General features: G+C 42.0%; 1 protein-coding gene across 5 annotated transcripts in view; it reads right to left on the bottom strand.

The window, feature by feature from the left end:
• Positions 1-3,811: 3,811 nt before the first annotated feature.
• LOC117522426 (acyl-CoA-binding domain-containing protein 5-like) overlaps positions 3,812-23,444 on the bottom strand; it is a 42,940-nt gene continuing 23,307 nt past the window's right edge. Inside the window, exons 6-13 of one of the 5 annotated variants that reach the window (XM_034183827.1) lie at positions 18,004-18,213; positions 16,766-16,981; positions 13,101-13,195; positions 12,817-12,994; positions 8,595-8,794; positions 8,413-8,463; positions 4,598-4,713; positions 3,813-4,444 (exon numbers count right to left, since the gene is read on the bottom strand). In XM_034183827.1, the coding sequence (XP_034039718.1) occupies positions 4,432-4,444; positions 4,598-4,713; positions 8,413-8,463; positions 8,595-8,794; positions 12,817-12,994; positions 13,101-13,195; positions 16,766-16,981; positions 18,004-18,213 (1,079 nt within the window). In that variant the 3' untranslated portion in view covers positions 3,813-4,431. Of the gene's footprint in view, positions 4,445-4,597; positions 4,714-8,412; positions 8,464-8,594; positions 8,795-12,810; positions 12,995-13,100; positions 13,196-16,765; positions 16,982-18,003; positions 18,214-23,444 lie in introns of all 5 variants that reach the window. The other 4 variants (XM_034183824.1, XM_034183828.1, XM_034183830.1 and 1 more) reach the window with 4 other exon arrangements.

The following is a 23,444-nucleotide window of genomic DNA, read 5'->3' as shown; positions in this document are numbered from 1 at the left end:
AAACCATATTGCTGCTCACAGATCTTCACCTGTTTTCTAAGCCTAGCTTCTACTACTCTTTCCCATAACTTCATGCTGTGGCTGATCAGCTTTATGCCTCTGTAGTTACTGCAGCTCTGCACACCACCCTTGTTCTTGAAAATAGGAACCAGCACACTTCGTCTCCACTCCTCAGGCATCCTGTCACTTTCCAAGATTTTATTAAACAATCTGGTTAGAAACTCTACTGCCATCTCTCCTAGACATTTCCATGCCTCCACTGGAATGTCATCTGGACCAACTGCCTTTCCACTCTTCATCCTCTTCATAGCAGCCCTCACGTCTTCCTTGCTAATCTCTTGTACTGATTTACTCTCACATCATCCAGCCTTTTCTCTCGCTCATTTTCTTTATTCATCAGCTCTTCAAAATATTCTCTCCACCTTCTCAGCACACACTCGTCAGCACATTACCATGTGCATCTTTTACCACCCTAAAATGCTGAACATCCTTTCCAGCTCTGTCCCTTTGTCTGGCCAATCAGTACAAGTCCTTTTCTCCTTCCTTACTATTCAACTTCTTGTACAGCTCACAATATGCGTTTTCCTTTGCTTTTGCCACTTCTCTTTTCACCTTACGCTGCATCTCCTTGTACTCCTGTCTACTTTCTTCATCTCTCCGACTATCCCAAAACTTTTTCGCCAACCTCTTTCTCCTTATGCTTTCCTGGACCTCTTCATTCCACCACCAAGTCTCCTTGTCTTCCTTCCACTGTCCAGATGTCATACCCAGTACTGCCCTAGCTGTCTCCCTCACCACATCTGCAGTACTTTTCCAGTTGTCCAAAATTGCTTCCCCTCCAACCAGTGCTTCTCACCTGCTCGCTAAATTTCACACAGTCTTCCTCCTTCAGCTTCCACCATCTGATCCTTTGTTGAGCTCGCACTCTCTTCTTCTTCACCTCTAAAGTCATCCTACAAACAACCATCCTATGCTGTCTAGTGACACTCTCTCCTGCTACCACCTTAGTCTGATTTCTTTTAGCCTGCATCTCTATAATGTAGTCCACCTGTGTGCACCTTCCTCCACTCTTATGTTACCCTGTGCTCCTCCCTTTTCTTAAAGTAGGTATTCACCACAGCCATTTCCATCCTTTTTGCAAAATCAACTACCATCTGTCCTTCCCCATTCCTATCTTTGATACCATATCTACCCATTACTACTTCACCTCTGTTCCCTTCACCAACATGCCCATTGAAATCCACTCCTATCACCACTCTTTCATGCTTGGACACACTCTCCACCACCTCATCTAACACACTCCAGAAATCTTCTTTCTCCATCTCACAACCTACCTGTGGGGCATATGCACTGATGATATTCATCATCACCCCTTCAATTTCCAACTTCACACTCATCACCCTGTCAGCCAGTCCCCACTCTCATTTCCACCCTTCTAGTTTTCTTCTTCTCCCGCTGTTCGTGGCAACGTTTTTCTCCTCTTCTTCATCGTCTTCGCCCAGCAGTAGCCCAATTTCCACCGGCACCCTGTTAGGCAATAGCACCGGTGGCGGACGTTGTTAACCCGGGCCGCGACCGATCCGGTATGGGAATTCGATTCTGAGTCTGCATAGTTGGGTTGGCTTGTTTTACGCCGGATGCCCTTCCTGACGCAACCCTCCTCATTTATCCGGGCTTGGGACCGGCACTCAGAATGTACTGGCTGCACACCCCATGTGGTTGAGTTAAAAGTACAACTCTCCCCGTTGGGGAATCGAACCTCGGTCTCCCGTGTGACAGGCGGGGATACTCAACACTATACTAACGAGGAGGTACAACAAGGAATAAATGCAAAAATTGCAAAATGCACAGTTTCTCCAATTATAGCCACAGAAAGGGTGGTTTCCTTCACCAGCCACACTCATTTTTTTTTTTGAGAGCAGCCTCTTCCAGACAGATTTATCCACAATATTGGATTTCTTAATAACTGATATAAATGAAGTCCAAGACATATTCAGTGACTTGGAAATGTTCATGCATCAATCCTCTGACTTGTCTGAAGAAAACTGGCTGTGAAAGTGATGAGTTATGTTATACCAAAGGGTGCAATTACTTATGCAACCCATCATTTTGGCTTATATATTTTTATTTCATTTGTCATGTTGTGGAGATTAGGTTTCACTGTGAAAGCTGGAAAGCAAAGAAAGATTTGTCTGACAGCCTGTTGTCCTGAATTCCCAGATTGTTTTTTGTACTGATAAACATGAATAAAGGCAACAAACTTTTCATAAGTCCACACAGGTTTTGTCTTTTAATCTCCACATTCAAACAAACATATAAAACACAATAAGTAAAGCCAATGTTTGTTCCATTGCGTGTTTATTACATTGTTCATAGCAGCAAATTAATTTCATATTCCAATGCTAGCTACTTAGTTTTTTTCTTATTCCTATTGACAAGAACAGTCGGTATAGCAAACACACACACACACACACACACACACACACATATATATATATATACACATATACATATATGAGGGCTGTCCATAAAGTATAGGTCCTTTTTATTTTTTTCAAAAACTATATGGATTTCATTCATATGTTTTTACGTCAGACATGCTTGAACCCTCGTGCGCATGCGTGAGTTTTTCCACGCCTGTCGGTGACGTCATTCACCTGTGAGCACTCCTTGTGGGAGGAGTCGTCCAGCCCCTCGGCGGAATTCCTTTGTCTGAGAAGTTGCTGAGAGACTGGCGCGTTGTTTGATCAAAATTTTTTCTAAACCTGTGAGACATCGAAGTGGACACGGTTCGAAAAATTAAGCTGGTTTCAGTGAAAATTTTAACGGCTGATGAGAGATTTTGAGGTGACACTGTCGCTTTAAGGACTTCCCACGGAGTGAGACGTCGTGCAGCGCTCTCAGGCGGCATCATCAGCCTGTTTCAAGCTGAAAACCTCCACATTTCAGGCTCTATTGATCCAGGACGTCGTGAGAGAACAGAGAAGTTTCAGAAGAAGTCGGTTTCAGCATTTTATCCGGATATTCCACTGTTAAAGATTTTTTTAATGAAAGACGTGCGGACGGGTCCGCGCGTCGGGACGCAGCCGCCGCGACGCTCCGCCACAGGAAAAACACCTCTGTTGGAAGGCTCAAGGACAAGTTGGAACATGTCCAGCTGTTAAACAATTTCTCATATACTCACTCCACTGAAAGCCATCAAAAGCCGCCTGGATTTTACAAATGGTTATCAACACGGAGGTGTTTTTCCTGTGCCGCCGCACCGCGCCGGCTGCGTCCTGACGCGCGGACCCGCCCGCACGTCTTTCATTAAAAAATCTCCTTTAACAGTGGAATATCCGGATAAAATGCTGAAACCGACTTCTTCTGAAACTTCTCTGTTCTCTCACGACGTCCTGGATCAATAGAGCCTGAAATGTGGAGGTTTTCAGCTTGAAACAGGCTGATGACGCCGCCTGAGAGCGCAGCGCGACGTCTCGCACCGTGGGAAGTCCTTAAAGCGACAGTGTCACCTCAAAATCTCTCATCAGCCGTTAAAATTTTCACTGAAAACCAGCTTAATTTTTCGAACCGTGTCCACTTCGATGTGTCTCACAGGTTTAGAAAAAAATTTTGATCAAACAAAGCGCCAGTCTCTCAGCAACTTCTCAGACAAAGGAATTCCGACGAGGGGCTGGACGACTCCTCCCACAAGGAGTGCTCACAGGCGAATGACGTCACCGACAGGCGTGGAAAAACTCACGCATGCGCATGAGGGTTCAAGCATGTCTGACGTAAAAACATATGAATGAAATCCATATAGTTTTTGAAAAAAATAAAAAGGACCTATACCTTATGGACAGACCTCATATATATATATATATATATATAAACAAAGGGGCAACCCAAACGCTAAGGATTGCCACTTCTTTGGAAAACTACAGTCTCTGATAGTATTTTGTTAAAGCTTCAGATCAAATATGTCTACATTGTCTAAGAGGAAATGCCCTGAAATGTGTCCAGAAAATAAAACTCATCTGATATCCCTTAACACACAAATACTCCCAAAAGCATATCTTTGAAATTACATTTAAATTAAAAATGAAGAAACCTAAATAAATAGCTAAATTATTACATTAAATTTAACATTTATGCCACTCATGACAATGGGTGAAAAAGCCCTTATTGTGCAAACTCTACAGCTACTATATGATGACTATAATGAAATTATTTTAACAACATTTAAATGGACCCCCATTTAAAATAAACAATTACTCTCTTTCAGTAAACAGATAATACCTCATTGTGTTGTTTCTTTATAGTCAGTTTTCTAATTGCTCATTCTTTGATCATCTATGTCACTTGTTATGATCACATAAAAAACTGAACAGAATGGAAATCATGTTACCGAGGTTCATGTACTGTGACCGAAACCAACAAATTTCAGGTAGTTCAGGTAATTTTCCTGCAAAGACAAAAGTTGATATGTTTATTATTATTGTTATTTGTGAATTATCTATTCTATTATTTGAGTATATTTATGTAGTCATATAGCAAACAAAGAGGGCCCAGCATCCGCATGTTTAGAATAATTCAAGTACCAAAATGATTTGCTCACCGTCTTTTCCGCTGTAAGTAAAACTGAACAAGCCAATGAACAATCATGGGCCAAAGTACAGTCGAGACCACTGTGAGTGTCGAGAAGTGAAAAGGCCACCAAGATGGTCTCAGAAACTATAAAAACAAAGAAGGAGCATTAGGAGCTGTACAAACCAAAACCTGAAAACATATAGAAACAATTGACAGTGCACACTCAGAGTAAAGAACAGGTCCGAATTCTTTGTACTTTATTTAAAGAGCCAAGATAACTTGGGCAGTCCAGGATCTGTTAATCCTTATCATGTAACCACATTAATTTTTCTAATCAAACCGATGTGAGGCTTTGATTAGACAACATGGAGTTAATCATCCAAGATGATTATGCACACCAGTGGTCACTGATGAGGATTTATAACTATCTTGGAAACCATGATTAATGGATGAATAGTGAAGGAGAGATCTGCAATGAAACCCCAGAATTAAATTGGAAGGCCAACTCTTATCCAAGTGACCTGCTGTGCAGAGTGGAGCAGGCTAATGTTCATGTAGGCATCAGCTTTACTGGGAGGGCTTTTAGGAATTTGGTGGAATTTTACTGGAGCCTATCCCAGTGGTCGATGCTTCCTGGACAGGCTGCAAGTCTATCGCAGAGATGACACACTTCAACTTATTCACACTTACAGTCAAGTTAAAATTCCCACTTCACCTAAACGGCATGTCTCTGGAGGTCAGAGAAAGCCGGAGTACCTGGAGGGAACCCTTGCAAACACGGGGACACAAAAACTTCACAAAGAACGAACCAGGTTCCTGCCCCAGGTAATATGAAGGGCTAGAGTATCTTGCAAATGTATTCGGCCCCTTGGTATTTCCACACATTTTAATTTGTTTATGCCATTTCAAATACAAATAGTAAATAAATCAGGCTTCTCAATAAAAAATTCTAAAATTATCTTCCTTAAACTCAAACTCAAAGCAAATCTCTACCAGTTGATATAAATTAATTCAAAATATAAAAGCGAAGATGATGGGTTGCATAAGTAATGGGCCCCTTTCATATAATACCTGTAAATAACCAATTTTATTGCCAGTATTCTTCAGACAAGTCAGGGGATGGATACATGAACATTTCCAAGTCAATGAATATGTCTTGACTTTATTTACTTTATTTATCAGTTATGAAGAAATATAAACAGTATGGCACTCTATGGTAAATCTATGTGGAGTAGATAGTTCTCAAAAACTGAGTGACTGTGCAAGAAGAAAAAGTGTGAAGAAAGCCACCAAGATATATAACTGGGGATACAAAATTCAAAACATGCACTATGCACAATTTCTCCAATCACAGCCACAGAAGCCTATAACTTCTACTCAAGGACATCATTAAAAGCCCAAAATTACCATGACATTCATGCCCATGATAAGTGTATGTAAACTTCTCATCACAATTGTAAATTGTCTTATTAGGGTGTTGGGCCACCATATGTCACCATAACAGCTTCAGTGTGATTTGGCATTGATTCTACAAGGTTCTGTAATCATAGAGCCTGGAAGGAGAGACTCAACACCCCAAAGGATAGTCCCTCAATTGGCATTTTGATGATGGTAGTGGAAAGTGCTATTGAACATGCTGGCAGTTCAATATGGTGGGAATTTGGATTATTATTCACCAAACCAATTAATGACCCCCTCCTACAATACGGTGGGCTGGGGCATTGCCATTTTGTTTCTCTGGTCATTTATTCAGATCTTTCCCTTTAATTTATCATCCATCTATATGTAAAGAAAAGGCAGGGAACATGAGGAGCTGTACTAAAAATATATTAAAAAATGCACTCAGAAGGCACTCAGAGAGTGTATACCTCTGCCAAGGCCACTTATTTCCAGTTGCCAAAATACTCACTTGCATTTAACACCCAGCATTAAGCCTCATTTCCTAAGAACTTATTTATATGCTCATAAAATGTCAAAGATCATTCATAACTTTTTGAGTTGAATATTGATATATCTATAACATTCTTCTGGATCCTGGAATACGTTTCGGATCAAATCAAAAATTAAATGAATTATTTTCAAAGAGATTATTCATATGCTCATAAAATGTTATTGAAGTTCATTATTCATAATTTTTTAATTTTAATGTTCTGGAATGCTTAAAACATCTTCTGGATCCAAAATATGCTCTGGATGAAATTTAAAATAAACTCCCTCTTTTGCTATTGGAATTCTAGAATATATTCCAGGTCACCACCAAACAGAATCACTCATTTCGTGGAACTTTATCTATCAGCTCACCAAATTTCAACGAAATCTGCTCATTACAGTTTGAGTTATCATGCTAAGATCCACGTCACACATAGTACGAATGTGCACGAACCAGGCCAACTGAGGCTTAAATGGGAAAATGGCAATAATCAAGACATAGTCCGGAGGGACAGACAGTTGGACAGCCGTGTATGACTGTCCGATGACCACACAGAATGTGGGAGGAGCCAGTCTGGACTGAGTTGTGCACATCCACACGACTGCACCCCAAACACTGTTGGACAACAGTGCGTAGACACGGACTGCTGTCAGACTGCATGACTGTGGATGGATGTGTTTGAGTGCTGTCACTCACTCACTCACTGATTCCCTCGTCCACTCTCTCCCTCGCTCGCATCTACCTCTGAGCAGGTCATTGCGCCGGCAGGATGGACATGTGTTCCACACATGACAGACTTTCAGTACTGTGCTCACGGACACAGCACAGCGATGTGATGAGCACCTGGAGTACACAGAGGGGCTGTGCACCGTGCTGTCTGGTCGGATCATTGGCGCGCCGCAGGACGGCACCTGACATGGGATTTATTTATGCCGTGGTGGACGAGGCATTTGTGAGCTGATGTCAGCACACGGTGCAGCCGGGGCGACAGGGACTTATCCAGAGGTTGCAGCCCCTGGCCGATGGCCGCCCTGCGCTGTGACACGCACCTGGGGCCGTGCCGGAGGTGAGTTTATATGCGTATTTATGGTGTCACGGGCTGGCGAAATAGTTACATTGTCATTCCTTTGACACAGTTCAATGGTGAACATGTCATAACGGGGGTGACATTCCGTTCAGCTGTGTTGCAGGCGCCGCGCCGAGCCTCTGACATGCGCAATGATGTATTGACTCGCAGTGACAGATGGTGCTTTCGGTTTAATTGCGCAATGTCCACGTCCACCTCGCATGATGGATGTGTGTCACATATATGTTGCATATCAACATTTCCTTTGTGCTCCCTGAATGGGATCCAGTGGAGGTGTACGTACGTGGAACAAGCTGGACATGCCGTCAGGATCTGATGTGCCTGATCCATTTTGGGGTTCCCCCAATGGCGATCAGATTGTTCTGAATGCTGCTATGATGCCATACGAATATGTAGATTGCAGTGAGACTGCGCTCAGACTGCACATACACTGCAGTTCGATGGGTGTCCCACCTGGACTGCGCCACGAGTGTTTTACACATGTACAAAACATTCGAGGCAGCCGTGTGAATGGGCACAGCCATGTCGACTGCTCTGCAACAGCTGTCCGATGTTTTCAGACCACACCTCGACACTTTTTGAATGTGGGTCGATTCTTCATTCGGATGCCATTCTGCCTCATTCGTTCTATGTGTGACGGGGGTCTAACAGAAGAACAAAAAAACAGACAAATGCTGGTGAAAATATTACCTCCTTGGCGGAGGTAAAAACAAAAAGACCAGGAAACAAATCACATGTAATGAAGAACTTTTTTTCCCAAGTTAGACAATGTGTCCTACAATTATAACATTTAAAACAAATAATTTTTTATTCTAAATGTTTCTACCTTTTGTGCTACAGTTAGGGACTCCTCCTGCTTTGGTGAAGGTGATCTCGGCTAAAAATGAAAACAAACATCCACAAATCCATAATAAAAACATGGAATGGAACGTGTCATTCACTTTGAAGGTACTTGGATGAAAAAGACATCGGTGAAATGAGATATTTCAAACATCCTTGGTTTTGCACCTGTGACAGACTGATCATCTCCAGCATGTGGAGTCTGTGCAGCACATTGGCCATGTCATGCTGAAGCCTCAGCAGAGCCACAGCTATCTGCTGGTTGACGCATCCTCCTGCAGCACTAACGCAAGGCGTGCTATGTGACACAGAACTGCAGACGGCATCTGCAGTGACACTCAGCTGAGAGCCACAGGAGGACTGAAATTCTGAAACAGCATGTACAATATGACATGTTAGTGCTAGAATGTGGAACTTTATTGGCAGTAAAACTATTTATTCACATACTGTTCATGTTTCCACGGGTGATCTTCTGTATTGATCTGTACAGCTTTCAGTTATTGGCTTATAATTATTTCTAGTAAGAATTTTTATTTATTTATTTTTTTCAAAATATGGGCCAAAATGCAGTGTGTCCATAATGCATGTGGTACACTGATTTATAAGGCACCAGGCAGCATGTGGTAAATTCCACCACGGATTATTACAAGCCTTACACCAACCAAAACAGTTTTAAGGAGAAAAAAAATGATGCCAATGGAAAAGTAATCAAAGAAAATCAGGTGAAGTCTGGGAGCAAGTGGTGACAGACTCTGTGTTGCAAGATGGTTGGATGCAACTACAGGATTCAAACGGTGGAGCTGTGAGTTTGACAGAGTTTAATGAATGTTCAGGCAGGGTTCAGTACACAACAACGCTGGCAGTAAAGAGCAACAGTATCTGAATCATGAAGCAAAAACAGGGTCCAAAACACAGGCAAACAGGTCAAAAACACGATACATGGCAGGTACAGGACCAAACTCACAGAAGAAACGCACAAACAGAACAAACCACAACGATATCACAAGGAAGTAAGGACAGATGTGCAATTTATAAAGGGGAAGTGCCAAGCAGGAAATGCAGGACAGGTGTGGTGGAAGGATCTGGAACAGGGTGTGGCAAACATAGACATTATATACGTAGACGCCTCATGACATGCTGCAACGTAATCCAGCGTCACCACCATATTGGATGCATCTCTTCACAATAGAGTAGCACCAGAGTCAACCGGAGTCAATGGAGAGTGAAGAAATATGCCGGTGTTCTGTGATGCTTACGGTTACAATAACCGTAATCGTGTGGTATTACCTTTCACAAATAAGACTGAACAATAATTTTGGTTATTTTACCATTTGTAATATTATGTCATGGTAACTAACGGTACTTACGTGTAACGTTATTACAGCAGGAACTGGTACTCTCTCTCATTAGCTGTGTTTCCATCCAACTAGTGTTGCAACTCTTAAGCGAATTTTCATTAATGCGGCAAAAGGAAGAGTGCATCTGTGCGCATTTCCATCCACTTGTTACGTACTTTTGTTTCACGGGATAAGCTGTAGGTGCCGTTAGGTGTTGCTAATTCTCGAGTATGTATTTTACAAAGTATGGCTGCACCACATCGCAAAATCAACTCCACCGGAGTTACAGAGTGCCAGCACACGCAAGAAGATGTGCAAAACAGTTCTTTTTCAAGGGTTTTAACTCCCCAGCCCCAGTTGCAAGCCTAATAAGGTAGTTTAAGACCCTGGAAAGACCTGGAATTACATGTATACGAGGTCTATTAGATAATAAACCGACCCTTTTATTTTTTTTTAACTATATGGATTTGAATGACGTGCGATTACACCAATCATGCTTGAACCCTCGTGCGCATGCGTGAGTTTTTTTCACGCGTGTCGGTGATGTCATTTCCCTGTGGACAGGCCTTGAGTGAGATGTGGTCCCGCCCTCTCGGCTGAATTCCTTTGTTTCACACGCTGCTCGAGACGGCACGCGTTGCTTTATCAAACTTTTTTCTGGACCTGTGAGGAATATCTGAATGGACACTATTCGAGAAATTAAGCTGGTTTTCGGTGAAAAGTTTAACGGCTGATGAGAGATTATGGGGTGTTTCTGTCGGTGTAAGGACTTCCCACGCAGCGGGACGTCGTGCAGCGCTTCCAGGCACCGTCGTCGGCCTGTTTCGACCTGAAAACATCCTAATTTAAGGCTTAATTCACCCAGGACGTCGTGAGAGAACAGAGAAGATTCAGAAGAGGCCGGCATGAGGACTTTATGCGGACATTCCACTGTTTAAGGACATTTTGTAATGAAAGACGTGCGCGCAAATTCGCCGAGTCGTTTCCGTGACGACTCGGCACATCTGTGTGCGCCGCGACAGGAAAAACACCTCCGTTTTGAAAACCATTTGTAAAATTCAGGCGGCTTTTGATGGCTTTCAACAAGTGACTGAGAAATTGTTTAACAGCTTGGGCATGTTGCAACTTGCCCGTTAAGGTTTCCAACGGAGGTGTTTTTCCTGTCGCGACCCCCCGCGGTCGGGTCCGGCCCGACACGCGACTCTGCCCGCACGTTCTTTCATTACAAAATGTCCGTTAACAATGGAATGTCCAAATAAACTCCTCATGCCGACTTCTTCTGAAAGTTCTCTGTTCTCTGACGACTTCCTGGGTCAACAGAGCCTGAAATGTGGAAGTTTTCAACTTGAAACGGCGAGACGCTGCTGCCTCAAAGCGCAGATCGCAGTCAGGCGCCGTGGGCCGTCCTTATGGCGACACTACCAGACCAAAATCTCTCATCAACCGTTAAAATTTTTACTGAAAACCAGCTGAATTTATCAAATGGTGTCCACTCAGTTGTGCCTTACAGTTTTGAAAAAAATTTGATCAAAGCAGCAGTCTCTGAGCCATTCCTAAACAATGGAAAAAAAAAAAAAAAAAAAAAAAAAAAAAAAAATCGACGAGAGGGTGGGCAACTCCTCACTCAAAGACTGCCCACAGGCGAATGACGTAACCGACAGGCGCGAAAAAACTCTCGCATGCCCACGAGGGTTCAAGCATGTCTGATGTAATCACGTGATTCAAATCCATATGGTTTTTGAAAAAAATAATAAGGTCGGATACTTTTCTAATAGACCTCGTATACTGCTTTCTTTTAATGGTCTTGAAAAAAAATTTTCATCTTCGTAACAAAACCTGGTGAGCGAAGCAGAGGAAATTAAAGTGATGTCCTCTGTGTGTGTGTGTGTGTGTCAGAGAGAGAGAGAGAGAGAAAGAAAGAAATTCAAATGAACAATCTAAACTTGTGTCATTACTAAATTATAAAATTAATTCATTTGTACATTTATCTATATGCCATACCATATGTCTTTGTTAAAGAGCATAAGACAAAGTATTTTAGCATGAAAGTTCATATTTTTAATGTGTGACAGCATTCTGTATCGTAACTAAATCTCTGTTGTTTCTAACAAACCAAACCGTAGGAATATCGGGTAAAAATTCGGGGAGTTATGGATGATTGCAGTTGGGGATACACCTTCCGCAGTACAAATAAATGCACTGGGGGCACAATGGGGACCCATCCAAGACGGTGGCCCCGCTGATATGTCAGCTCCAATTGGCAGCGGCAGTCCATGAGGCGTCTATGTATATAACGTCTATGGTGGTAAACAGGAGGGAGGACTGGAGGGTAATGCCCAACACCAAACACTCAGACACATGACAAGAGAAATCTCACACAATAAACCCAATCATGAACAAAAGGACAGCAAAAAAATCCCATAACCCAAACCCCAACCAAAACCCCACAGTCCAATCATGACATGTGGTAATGCTATGCATCACTGCACTAAGGAACAACCATGGGTTGTGGATGTCAACTACCCATGCAGAAAACAGGTCCATCCCCGTGCCACATACCCAAACAAACTGCCGCAGCCAGGTAATGGGGTGTCCCCTGCACTCTGGATCACACCCAGAGTAGTACACCATATGTCCAAAATGCTGTATTTGATGTTTTCGAATAATGCAGGTAGTCCACCTTATCTGAGATCTCTCTGTCTTATTCAACATGTGTAGTTTGGGACTGTATGTTTACCACTGTATTACATCACCTTTCCTTTTAACAACACTCAATAAGCATTTGGGAACTGAGGACACTTATTGTGAGTGTCATGATTGGGTATAAAAGGAGCATCCCCAAAAGTCTCTGCCGTTCACAAGCAAATCAGTAAAAACACCTGCTGGGAGTGCTTGCAAGGTCCGCCTTGGTCCTTAATGGCACACTGTTGCACACGTGGCATGATGATTGCTAACATGAACAGATCATCAAAAAACTGACCTACAAAATGGACACACTCCCTCCAAGCTGAAATGACATAGGCTGTGTATATATGCTGTGTTCTCACCTATACCTCTTCTTGGCGAAGAGCTGTTGTAGATTGAACTTATTCCTCGTTTAAGTCTGAACTCTTCAGAGAGTACCTGATCCTCCCAATCATTCCAGGTAGTTTTGCTCTCAAACCAGAGGTCATTGTCTTTCAGTGAGGCAGGTCTTGATTCACTTAACAGGAAGTTTGATGCAGCAAGCCCCTTGCAACGAAAAAATAGGAGTTCATCCCAGTTTGAATCACCATTAATGTCACTCAATGTTATGTCACCATGCTCAGGGTTAAGTTAAGTGCAGTGCACGTCGTACCTCTTCCATGGCTAGATGCTCCACTGAGTCACAGAATTCCTCATTGTCAGTGTCTGTGGCTTGACAGTTTGTCTCACTTAAAGCATCGCTGTGATCTGAAAGAGAAAAAACAAAATTCATCCAACAGAAGAACAGCTTGTCAAATTTCTACAATATATTTCATCAATATACTGGACATCTACAAATCATTTTTATATTTTTCACCTGTAATCTTAATTAATTTTTACAACTTATTTCCGGCTGATACATCAATACTGTCAACACAGATTGGTGGGTCATGCAACCAACCATCACATTACAATCCTCACAAAATGATTAATCAATTCCATTTATTCATACAGCGCCAAATCATAAAAAAACACGAGCAAGATTTAAACCTTAGCCACCCCAGAGAAACCACACTGAGAAAACTGGAAAGGAAAAACTCCACCAGGCATTTCTTGTTTTATTAACATTAGGAAGAAACTTCAAGCAGACCAGACTCAGTGGGCTGACTATCTCATTTGACCTTACAAATGAAATAAAATAAAAGCACAGTAAGCATGCAGTAACAGAAATATTGCAGCTGAGAAACCACATAGATACAGAATCCAGTGATCATCAGGACAGATAGCTGAAACGACGACCAGGAAATGAAAAGCAGAGTGTATTGAGTCCAGAACAGTTGTTAAAATAGGACAGTCATCAGTTTTCACCCCAACCTAATGGATTTAGGCCCTGGGTTCGCTTCTGACCTGGTCCTGTCTGTGTTCACTTTGCCTCCGGGTGCTTTGGCTTCCTTCCACTTCCAAAGACATGCAGGTGATGTGAAGAAGTGAGGCAGCATAAAACTTGAAACAAATCAACATGCAGATCCATATGGGATCTGTTGTTCCACGGATAAAGGAAGAAGCTGAAAGATCTTAGTAGACAATAGAAGAAGTGTCTTGTCAAAGAATTGGGAACTGAACCCAGGTCTATATATAGGTTTACATCACCCAAAACGTATCCTACTAAGATACCTGCTCTGCCATCCAGTCACATGTATTGAGGAAATGATAAGATGCTCTGGCTCATGGTTAGCCTTCTGCAAAGTAAATTTATTTTGCAAAGTGAATAGGTCTGGCTTACAAGGCGAACTCATGGTTGTAATCAACAAAAATTTTCATATTCATAGTTCATACATTTTTCAGTAAAAGGCCTGTCGAACTATGATGGATCAGGGAAACGTTTGAGCAACTGATACAAATTTTGGATAACATTTCTGTTCATTTTTGTCCTGCAAAAGTGCTTAGAGTCATTGTCCTGCTGAAAGATGAACCATCTCCCCAGTCTGAGGTTAAGCGCGCTCTGGAGCAGGTTTTCATCCAGGATGTCTTTGTACATTGTTGCATTCATTTTTCCCTCAATCCTGACTAGTCTCCCAGTTCCTGCCGCTTAAAAACATTCCCGCAGCATGACGCTGCCACCACCAGGGATGGTGCCTGGTTTCCTCCAAACATGATGCCCGACATTCATACCAAAGAGTTCAATCTTTGTCTCATCAGACCAGAGAATTTTGTTTCTCATGGTCTGAGAGTCCTTCAGGTGCTTTTTGGCAAATTCCAAGCAGGCTGCAATGTGCCTTTTACTGAAAAGTGGCCACTTTACTATAAAGGGGCAACTTCAAAGCAACAGAAATGTTTCTGTACCCTTCCCCAGTGTGCCTCCAGACAATCCTGTTTCAGAGGTCTACAGACAATTCCTTTGACTTGGTTTGTGCTCTGACAAGCACTGACAACTGTGGGATAGACAGGTGTGTAGTTTTCTAATTCCTGTCCAATCAACTGAATTTACCCCAGGTGGACTCCAATTAAGCTGTATAAACATCTCAAGGATGATTAGTGGAAACAGGATGCACCTGAGCTCAATTTTGAGTTACACGGCAAAGGCTATGAATGCTTATGTACAGTGGGGCAAAAAAGTACACTTCAACTATGAGAGACAAAATGAGAAAAAAAAATTCCAGGAAATCTAACTATAGGATTTTTAAACTATTTATTTGTAAATTATGGTGGAAAATAAGTATTTGGTCACCCACAAACACGCAAGATTTCTGGCTCTCACAGACCTGTAACTTCTTCTTTAAGAAGCTCTTCTGTCCGCCACCTGTTACCTGTATTAATGGCACCTGTTTGAACTTATCTGTATAAAAGACACCTGTCCACAGCCTCAAACAGTCAGACTCCAAATGCAACCATGGCCAAGACCAAAGAGCTATTGATGGACACCAGGAAGAAAATTGTAGATGTGCACCATGCTGGGAAGAGTGAATCTACAATAGTCAAGCAGGTTTGTGTGAATAAATCAACTGTGGGAGCAATTGTAAGAAAATGGAAGCCATATAAGACCATTGATAATCTCCCTCGATCTGGGGCTCCACGCAACATCTCATCCCGTGGGGTCAAAATGATCAAGAGAACAGTGAACAAAAATTCCAGAACTGCATGGAGGGACCTGATGAACGACCTGCAGAGATCTGGGACCAAAGTAACAAAGGCTACACACTACGCAGAGAGGGACTCAAATCCTGCAGTGCTAGGCGTGTCCCCCTGCTTAAGTCAGTACGTGTCCAGGCCCGTCTGAAGTTTGCCAGAGAGCATATGGATGATCCAGAAGAGGATTGGAATAATATCATGTGGTCAGATGAAACGATAACAGGACGACTGAGCAGTGTTAAGGGAAGAATGAACGTGGCCAGGTATTGTGAGATTTTAAGCCAAAACCTCCTTCCATCAGTGACAGCATTGAAGATGCAACATGGCTGGGTCTTCCAGCATGACAATGATTCCAAATACACCGCCCGGGCAATGAAGGAGTGGCTCCGTAAAAAAGGATTTCAAGGTCCTGGAGTGGCCAAGCCAGTCTCTAGACCTCAATCCCATAGAAAATTTGTGGAGGGAGTTGAAAGTCCGTGCTGTCCAGCAACAGCCCCCCCCCCCCCCCCCCCCCCCCAAAAAAAAAAAAAAAAAAAAAAAATCACTGCTCTAGAGGAGATCTGCATGGAGGAATGGCCCAAAACACCAGCTACAGTGTGTGCAAACCTGGTGAAGACTTACAGGAAACGTTTGACCTCTGTCATTGCCAACAAAGATTAGGTTACAAAGTACCGAGATGAACTTTTGTTATTGACCAAATACTTATTTTCCACCAGAATTTACAAATAAATTCTTTAAAATCCTACAATGTTATTTTCTGGATTTTTTTTTCTCATTTTGTCTCTCATAGTTGAAGTGTACTTATGATGAAAATGACAGAGCTCTCTCATCTTTCTAAGTAGGAGAACTGGCACAATCAGGGACTGACTACTTTTTTACCCCACTGTACATGAGATTTCTTTGCTTTTTAAATTTTAATAAATTTGCAAAACTTCATAAAAACCTTTTTCATGTTGTCATTATGGGGTATTGTGTGTATGATTTTGAGGGAAAAAATGTATTTCATCCATTTTGGAATAAGGCTGTAACATAAAATGTGAAAAAAGTGCAGCGCTGTGAATACTTTCTGGAAGCACTCAATGGTTGACTTCTTGATTGTGAAGCCAGACTGTTCCTGTCAGTGAACTGGACTGAATCAGAATAATCCTGCCAAGCAGCTTTACTGGCACAGACAGCAGTGTACATTTCAACAAGTGTGTGCATTATTACCACTCAGCTCTCCATTAAAGTCTATGTATGATTCAATCTGCACACTGGGTTCTTCAGAACAGGCAAGTTCCTCCTCCTCTATCTCAGTATTGAGGGAACTGTGCATCTCATTGGTGACAGAAGACATGCTGAGCTCTATACTACTGATGGAGTCCCGGGTATCAGAAGTCCACCCCTGGTCTTTCCTTGTTGGCAGCTTTGGGTCAGGGCTCCATTCTGAGATATAACAAAGCCAAAAATAAGCAAAAGAAAGACTATCAGTTCAAAACAACAATCACATTTTTGAAATTATGCTCTCATTTACAACACCCCAAAAAGTTGTGACAAAGGAAATTTATTCTAAATACAAGATAAATCATCACTTTTACAGCCAACTCTGAGATAATATATAGGCTTCTGTGGTTGTGGTTGGAGAAATTGTGCATAGTGCCACTTTTGTCTGGCAAAAGTTATGCAGTTTCATGATGATGTGGGACAGAGAAAGATTTTCTGAAAAAGAACATGCAAAATTTGAGCTGCTATTTGCCAGATGGCACATGGAAAACCCAAGCCTGGATTTGATGTTTTCCGGTTTTCCAATCCTTCTCTACTCCACTGCAACCTGAAGCTGAGAATTGGGATGCAACAGGCCAATGTTGCGGCATTCCCAGTTTCTCCACTCACATTCACAGAAGCCTGTAATTCTTTCTGAGCTGTCATGGGGGTCTTGGTGGTTTCCCTCACTAATCTCCATCCAATCTAATCACTCAATTCTTGAGAACTGCATACTTGACACAGGTTTACCATATATGTAGTACCATACTGTTTCTATTTCTTAATGACTAATGCAAATGAAGTCCAAAACATATTCAGTGATTTGGAAATAGAAGTCAAAGTAAATATCAAGATCATTGTGTTTTTTTTATATATATATATATATATATATATATATATATATATATATTTTATTTTATTTTTTTTTTCATATTGTCACAACTTTTTTGATATCTGGTTGCATTTGCTGCTACACACTCCGCATTCAGTAACTTTGAAAACAAATCCAGACCGTCAGAGTAAAACCAACAAAGAATTCTTGGCAGACCATCTATCAGAATTTTAAATCATGGTGGAAACCACATTGTTCCGCTTATACTTGCATCTTCAGTGTTCAGGAATTTTCAGGTAAATCTTGGGATACAAAGCAGTCTATAATACAGCAATACTTGCAGCATCCACTAGCTACTAAAACTACTCATTACCTCTGAATGTCTCTGCCTCTGTACTCTCTTCTTTGTCAATGTTCTCCTCTTCATCATTTTTCTCCCAATCACTACTATTGTCTTTTCTCTCCATTTCACTGTTTTCTATGCACTCCTCTTCCTCGTCACTACTGACACTTGGGGTACGAACATTGACTTTTTTCTCTTTGTCATGAAGGTTCTGTATATCATTCCAAAGATCACCATAGCCTGAACAGTGAGACAAATGCTCGATTCATTCAAATGATATCATGTTGTATATCATATATCAATAGAACACAAACAAAAACAGGTTCTAAATCTAAACCAGTCCATCACCAACACATGGACTATCTACAGAACAATGGAACAATTATGATAACCTAATACCTCAAAAAATGTATCAAAATGCTGGCTGTTTCTATAGTATAATAAATTCAGCAAAGTACACTAATATGTTTGCTTGTTGTGAGTGAAACAAATGGCCAGTAGAGATGGAAACTGATGAGATACCATTATCGATTTTGATTATCAGTCCAGTTCTTTATCAATTTCTTATCAATCTTCTGTGTGGAAAATGGTGATCTATACAGGTTTTCAGTGTCAATCCAGCTGTTTTCCTTGTTGTTACATACAGAAGTTGACATTATGACATCACATCTGATGTCATCATGAATGAGTTTTTGTAATACTGGTCTGTCAGAAAAACATAGCAGCATTGAGGAGGAATTGAAAACATCTGAGGCATACAATAGCCTGGCATAGACAGACTGATTCTCAAACAAATTTATTTGCGAAGTGAATGGGTTTGGTTTACCAGGCTAGGAATATGATTGTTATTGATTAAAAAAAAACTTGGATCCTATTCTCAACTGCACCGGGTACTTGATTCCCATCCCTAATGGCCATTCAGAACTTCTTAATTACTTTTAAACAAGTTGATTTACACATGGGCTGGGGCTCCTAAACAATCAACGATATGAGAGATCATATGAGAGAAAATGATCATTGTCAACATTTCTAAAAATGTAATTTTTGATATGTGTTTCTGAATGCATATATGTGTACTATTTTTATTTTGAAAAAAAAAAAATCCTAACATATGAAGTATATAAAGTGCTAAAAATTAAAATAGTCATGGGAAAAATATGGAGGAACATCTTGTACACAGGTTTGTCTCTTCCTGAGAAACAAAAAGAAAATAAAATTCTTTGTCACTGTACATATATACATACACACAATGAAATTTGCCCTCTGCATTTAACCCATCCTAATTACAATTAGACACAATCCAACCACTAGGAGAAATCACTAGAAATTGATTATCCATTGATCTAACATCTTTTTCATATATTACACTACTTTTATTGCCCAAAGACTTTGGTAAACCTATTTTTACTACCAAAACAGTTCATCCAAATAAAGGCGTGTTTTCACTAAATATTTGAATATTTGAAGAATTCATCAAATCACATTTCATATTTTCAGGTTTAGAGCCAAATTATGTCTTTAATGCAGACAAATATAACTCTCACATTCAGAATGCTCAGACTGTTCTGAACATTCTGATATGCAACACATGAGCATTATGCTATATGCAAGTACAACCCCAATTCCAATGAAGTTTGGACATTGTGAAAAATGTAATTAAAAACAATACAATGATTTGCAAATCCTCTTCAACCTATATTCAATTGAATACACCACAAAGACAAGGTATTTAATGATCAAACTGATAAACTTTATTGTTTTTGTGCAAATATTTGCTCATTTTGAAACGGATGCCTGCAACACGTTTCAAAAAAGCTCGGACAGTGGTATGTTTCCCACTGTGTTACATCACCTTTCCTTCTAACAACACTCAATAAGCATTTGGGAACTGAGGACACTAATTGTTGAAACTTTGTAGGTGGAATTCTTTCCCATTCTTGCTTGATGTACAACTTCAGTGTTTCAACAGTCCAGGGTCTCCGTTATCATATTTTGCTCTTCGTAATGCGCCACACATTTCAATGGGCGACAGGTCTGGACTGCAGGCAGGCCAGTCTAGTACCCGCACTCTTTTACTACGAAGCCACGCTGTTCTAACACGTGCAGAATGTGGGTTGGCATTGTCTTGCTGAAATAAGCAATGGCATCCCTGAAAAAGACATTGCTTGGATGGCAGCATGTGTTGCTCCAAAACCTGGATGTATCTTTCATAATTGTTCGTGCCATCACAGATGTGTAAGATGCCCATATCATGGGCACTAACACACCCCCATACATCACAGATACTGGCTTTTGAACTTTACGTCTGGTAACAATCTGGATGATCTTTTTCCTCTTTTGTCCGGAGGACACGACTTCCATGATTTCCAAAAACAATTTGAAATGTGGACTCATCAGACCACAGCACACTTTTCCACTTTGCGTCTGTCCATTTCAAATGAGCTTGGGCCCAGAGAAGGCGGTGGTGTTTCTGGATGTTGTTGATATATGGCTTTCGCTTTGCATGGTAGAGTTTTAACTTGCACTTGTAGATGTAGCGACGAACTGTGTTAACTGACAATGGTGTTCTGTAGTGCTCCTGAGCCCACACGGTAAGATCCTTTACACAATGATGTCGGTTCTTAATACAGTGCCACCTGAGGGATCAATGGTCACGGGCATTCAATGTTGGTTTTCGGCCTTGTCTCTTATGTATAGAAAGTTCTCCAGATTCTCTGAATCTTCTGATTATATTATGGACTGTAGGTGATGGAATCCCTAAATTCCTTGCAATTGAATGTTGAGAAACATTGCTCTTAAACTGTTGGACTATTTTTTCATGCAGTTGTTCACAAAGTGGTGATCCTCACCCCATCTTTGCTTCTGAATGGCTGAGCCTTTTGGGGATGCTCCTTTTATACCCCATCATGACACTCACCTGTTACCAATTAGGCGTTCTTTGAACATTCATCAACTTTACCAGTCTTTTGTCTTTTGTTTTGACACTCACAATTAGTGTCCTCAGTTCCCAAACACTTATTGAGTGTTGTAGAAGGAAAGGTGATGTAACACAGTGGTAAACATACCACTGTCCCAGCTTTTTTGAAACATGTTGCAGGCATACATTTTAAAATGACCAAATATTGCACAAAAACAACAAAGTTCATCAGTCTGAACCAGTGCTTAATTTGTAAAGTGGGAGGTCCCGGAGCGCAGCGGATGGGTGGCTCCAGTGCAGAAAAAAAAAAAAGAAGAAGGGGGGGGCTTGCGAACAATGCTGTGCGCCACACCGAAAATAAACTGGGCATGTACTGTAGTCCTAACACTAGTCACACCAAATCCAGATAGAGTACAATTCCTCAGTGGTCCCGTCGTTTATCGCGGGAGTTACGTTCTCCGCGTTCACACCGGGCGCGACGCGAGTGACTGCAGCCACAGGTTGCCATGTAATCCCTATGTAAGGACACGTTTTGGTGCCAAACCGCGCAGCGCGAAGCGAGTGAAGCGACGTGAGTGAAGCAATTTTGAGCGTTTTGCGCATTTGTGGCGCGATATTGCGTCGCGTCACGTCGTGTTGCCCTCCTCCCCAAGTTGAAAAATCTGATCTTTTTCGTCTCTTCGCGCCGCGATGACCACTCAGGGACTGAATATGTAGTGACTGGAGATGTCTGGAGTTTGACTGAGCATGTGAACATGTCCTGTATCTGGTAGCAGCCTGTGAGCAGGACTTATGTCTCTTTTTTCCTTTATTTCACAATCATGACAGAGTTCTTGGAGCGAGCAGCAGCCCCGCAGCAGCGGGAGCGGAGTTTTTCTTTTTATTTTACGTGCGCACGCGAGGGAATCATCCATGGAGATTATTTTACTTATTAACTACACAGATGTATAATAAAGCAAATGGTGACTGGTTTCTAGAGACAATTATGACAGAGTTTTTTGGGAAAGAGCGAGGAGCAGCCTCACAGCAAGCCGTTGGAGTTTCGTTCTTTTTATTTACTGTGCGCGCAGCGAGCGAATCGTCTGTGTGGAGAATAGTTTATTAACTAAGTACACAGATGTATAATAAAACAAATGGTGACTGTTTTTTGGGGGGGAGGATGTGAGCTGCAGCAAGCGCGGGAGTTTTTTTTTTTTTTTTTTTAATTGTTTACATGTGCGCGCGTGAACGGGACAGTTGGTCTTCAAACTGGGTCCCGCAGAGGCGGAAGGACCGCTGAAAGCGGCCGTCATCCAGACGCAGCTCCTGCAGCAAACAATGATACTCTCTGTATTGGGAGCTTTTCACAACAACTCGCTCCGTGTGATCAAGGTCCGTCATGATGACTTGACGCCGAGCGGAATGGAAGCTCCTCCTATTTGATGATGCACCGGGGCAAATTTTTGCTGCGAAAGTGCACCCAAGCAGAGCGACACACCGGGCGAAGGAGGCGCGTCCGTCGCCATGCGACCCCTGCGAATTTGCAGCGTCTGATTGCGCCTGGTGTGAACGCAGCATAACCCGCGATAAACGAAATGTGCGAAGTAGCGCTATTTTTTTACACTTATTATAGATGTTTAAGGCTGTAAAACCCCTCACTACACACTTTTCTCAAACAGGCATTAACATTTTCTCACTTTTCTCTCTTGTGTAAACACTCTTTTTTCTTCTGTGCGAGAAGATTATAAACAGACACGCAGAACACAATGCGCGGCTCTCCCTTCACTCACTGCCTCCGGGGGTACGGATGCGGGACACGCAAAGAATCCAAGTCCTCTCTCGGTGGCCACGGAGCTCTGCGGCTACGGTCAACATCCGGATCAAAACAGCGAGCGTAGCCTCTGGACCTGTTGCCAGATTTGGCGCAATTCCGCACAACAGACAGGAGGGCAGCGGTGTGACTGGCAGTGAGAGCAATCGCGGTGATTTTTTATTTTTTTTATTTTGTTAGTCAAGAGAGGTGGCGGATCACGGATCCAGTATAAATAGCTGGCGGGGCCAACGTCAGAGGTTCCGGAGCGCGCTCCGGCTTGCTCCCCCTGCTCTGAACATTAAATACCTTGTCTTTGTGATGTATTCAATTGAATATAGGCTGAAGAGGATTTGCAAATCATTGTATTCTGTTTTTATTTACATTTTACACAATGTCCCAACTTCATTGGAATTGGGGTTGTACCTTAAGAGGGGAATTACTGAAGGGCCCCATCACACATAACACAATTGAAGACGACTAGCACACGAAGGAGGAATTGCATGTCATTCATGAAAAATCAGAGCTGCCTCTAACACCTCGTACACCTGTCGCTACAACCATTCGCGCGTACCAGTGGCCAACAGACAGAGAATGCTCTGAGTGCCCATTCCATCACTCTCTTGGCAGGTGCCACACACGAACATCCAATACCACTCCTGGAGCACTTAGAAAATGTGGTGCCATTTGCACAGTCAGCACGAAAACAGAGAGCAGGTAGCTATTTTCGAGCTGGCTGTGAAATTTTTCTTACGTGTGCCACGA

This window comes from Thalassophryne amazonica, chromosome 12 (genome assembly GCF_902500255.1).
Source record: "Thalassophryne amazonica chromosome 12, fThaAma1.1, whole genome shotgun sequence".
Lineage (NCBI taxonomy): Eukaryota > Metazoa > Chordata > Actinopteri > Batrachoidiformes > Batrachoididae > Thalassophryne > Thalassophryne amazonica.
The sequence above is the reverse complement of the archived record's forward strand: the minus strand, read 5'-3'. Positions and strand labels throughout refer to the sequence as shown.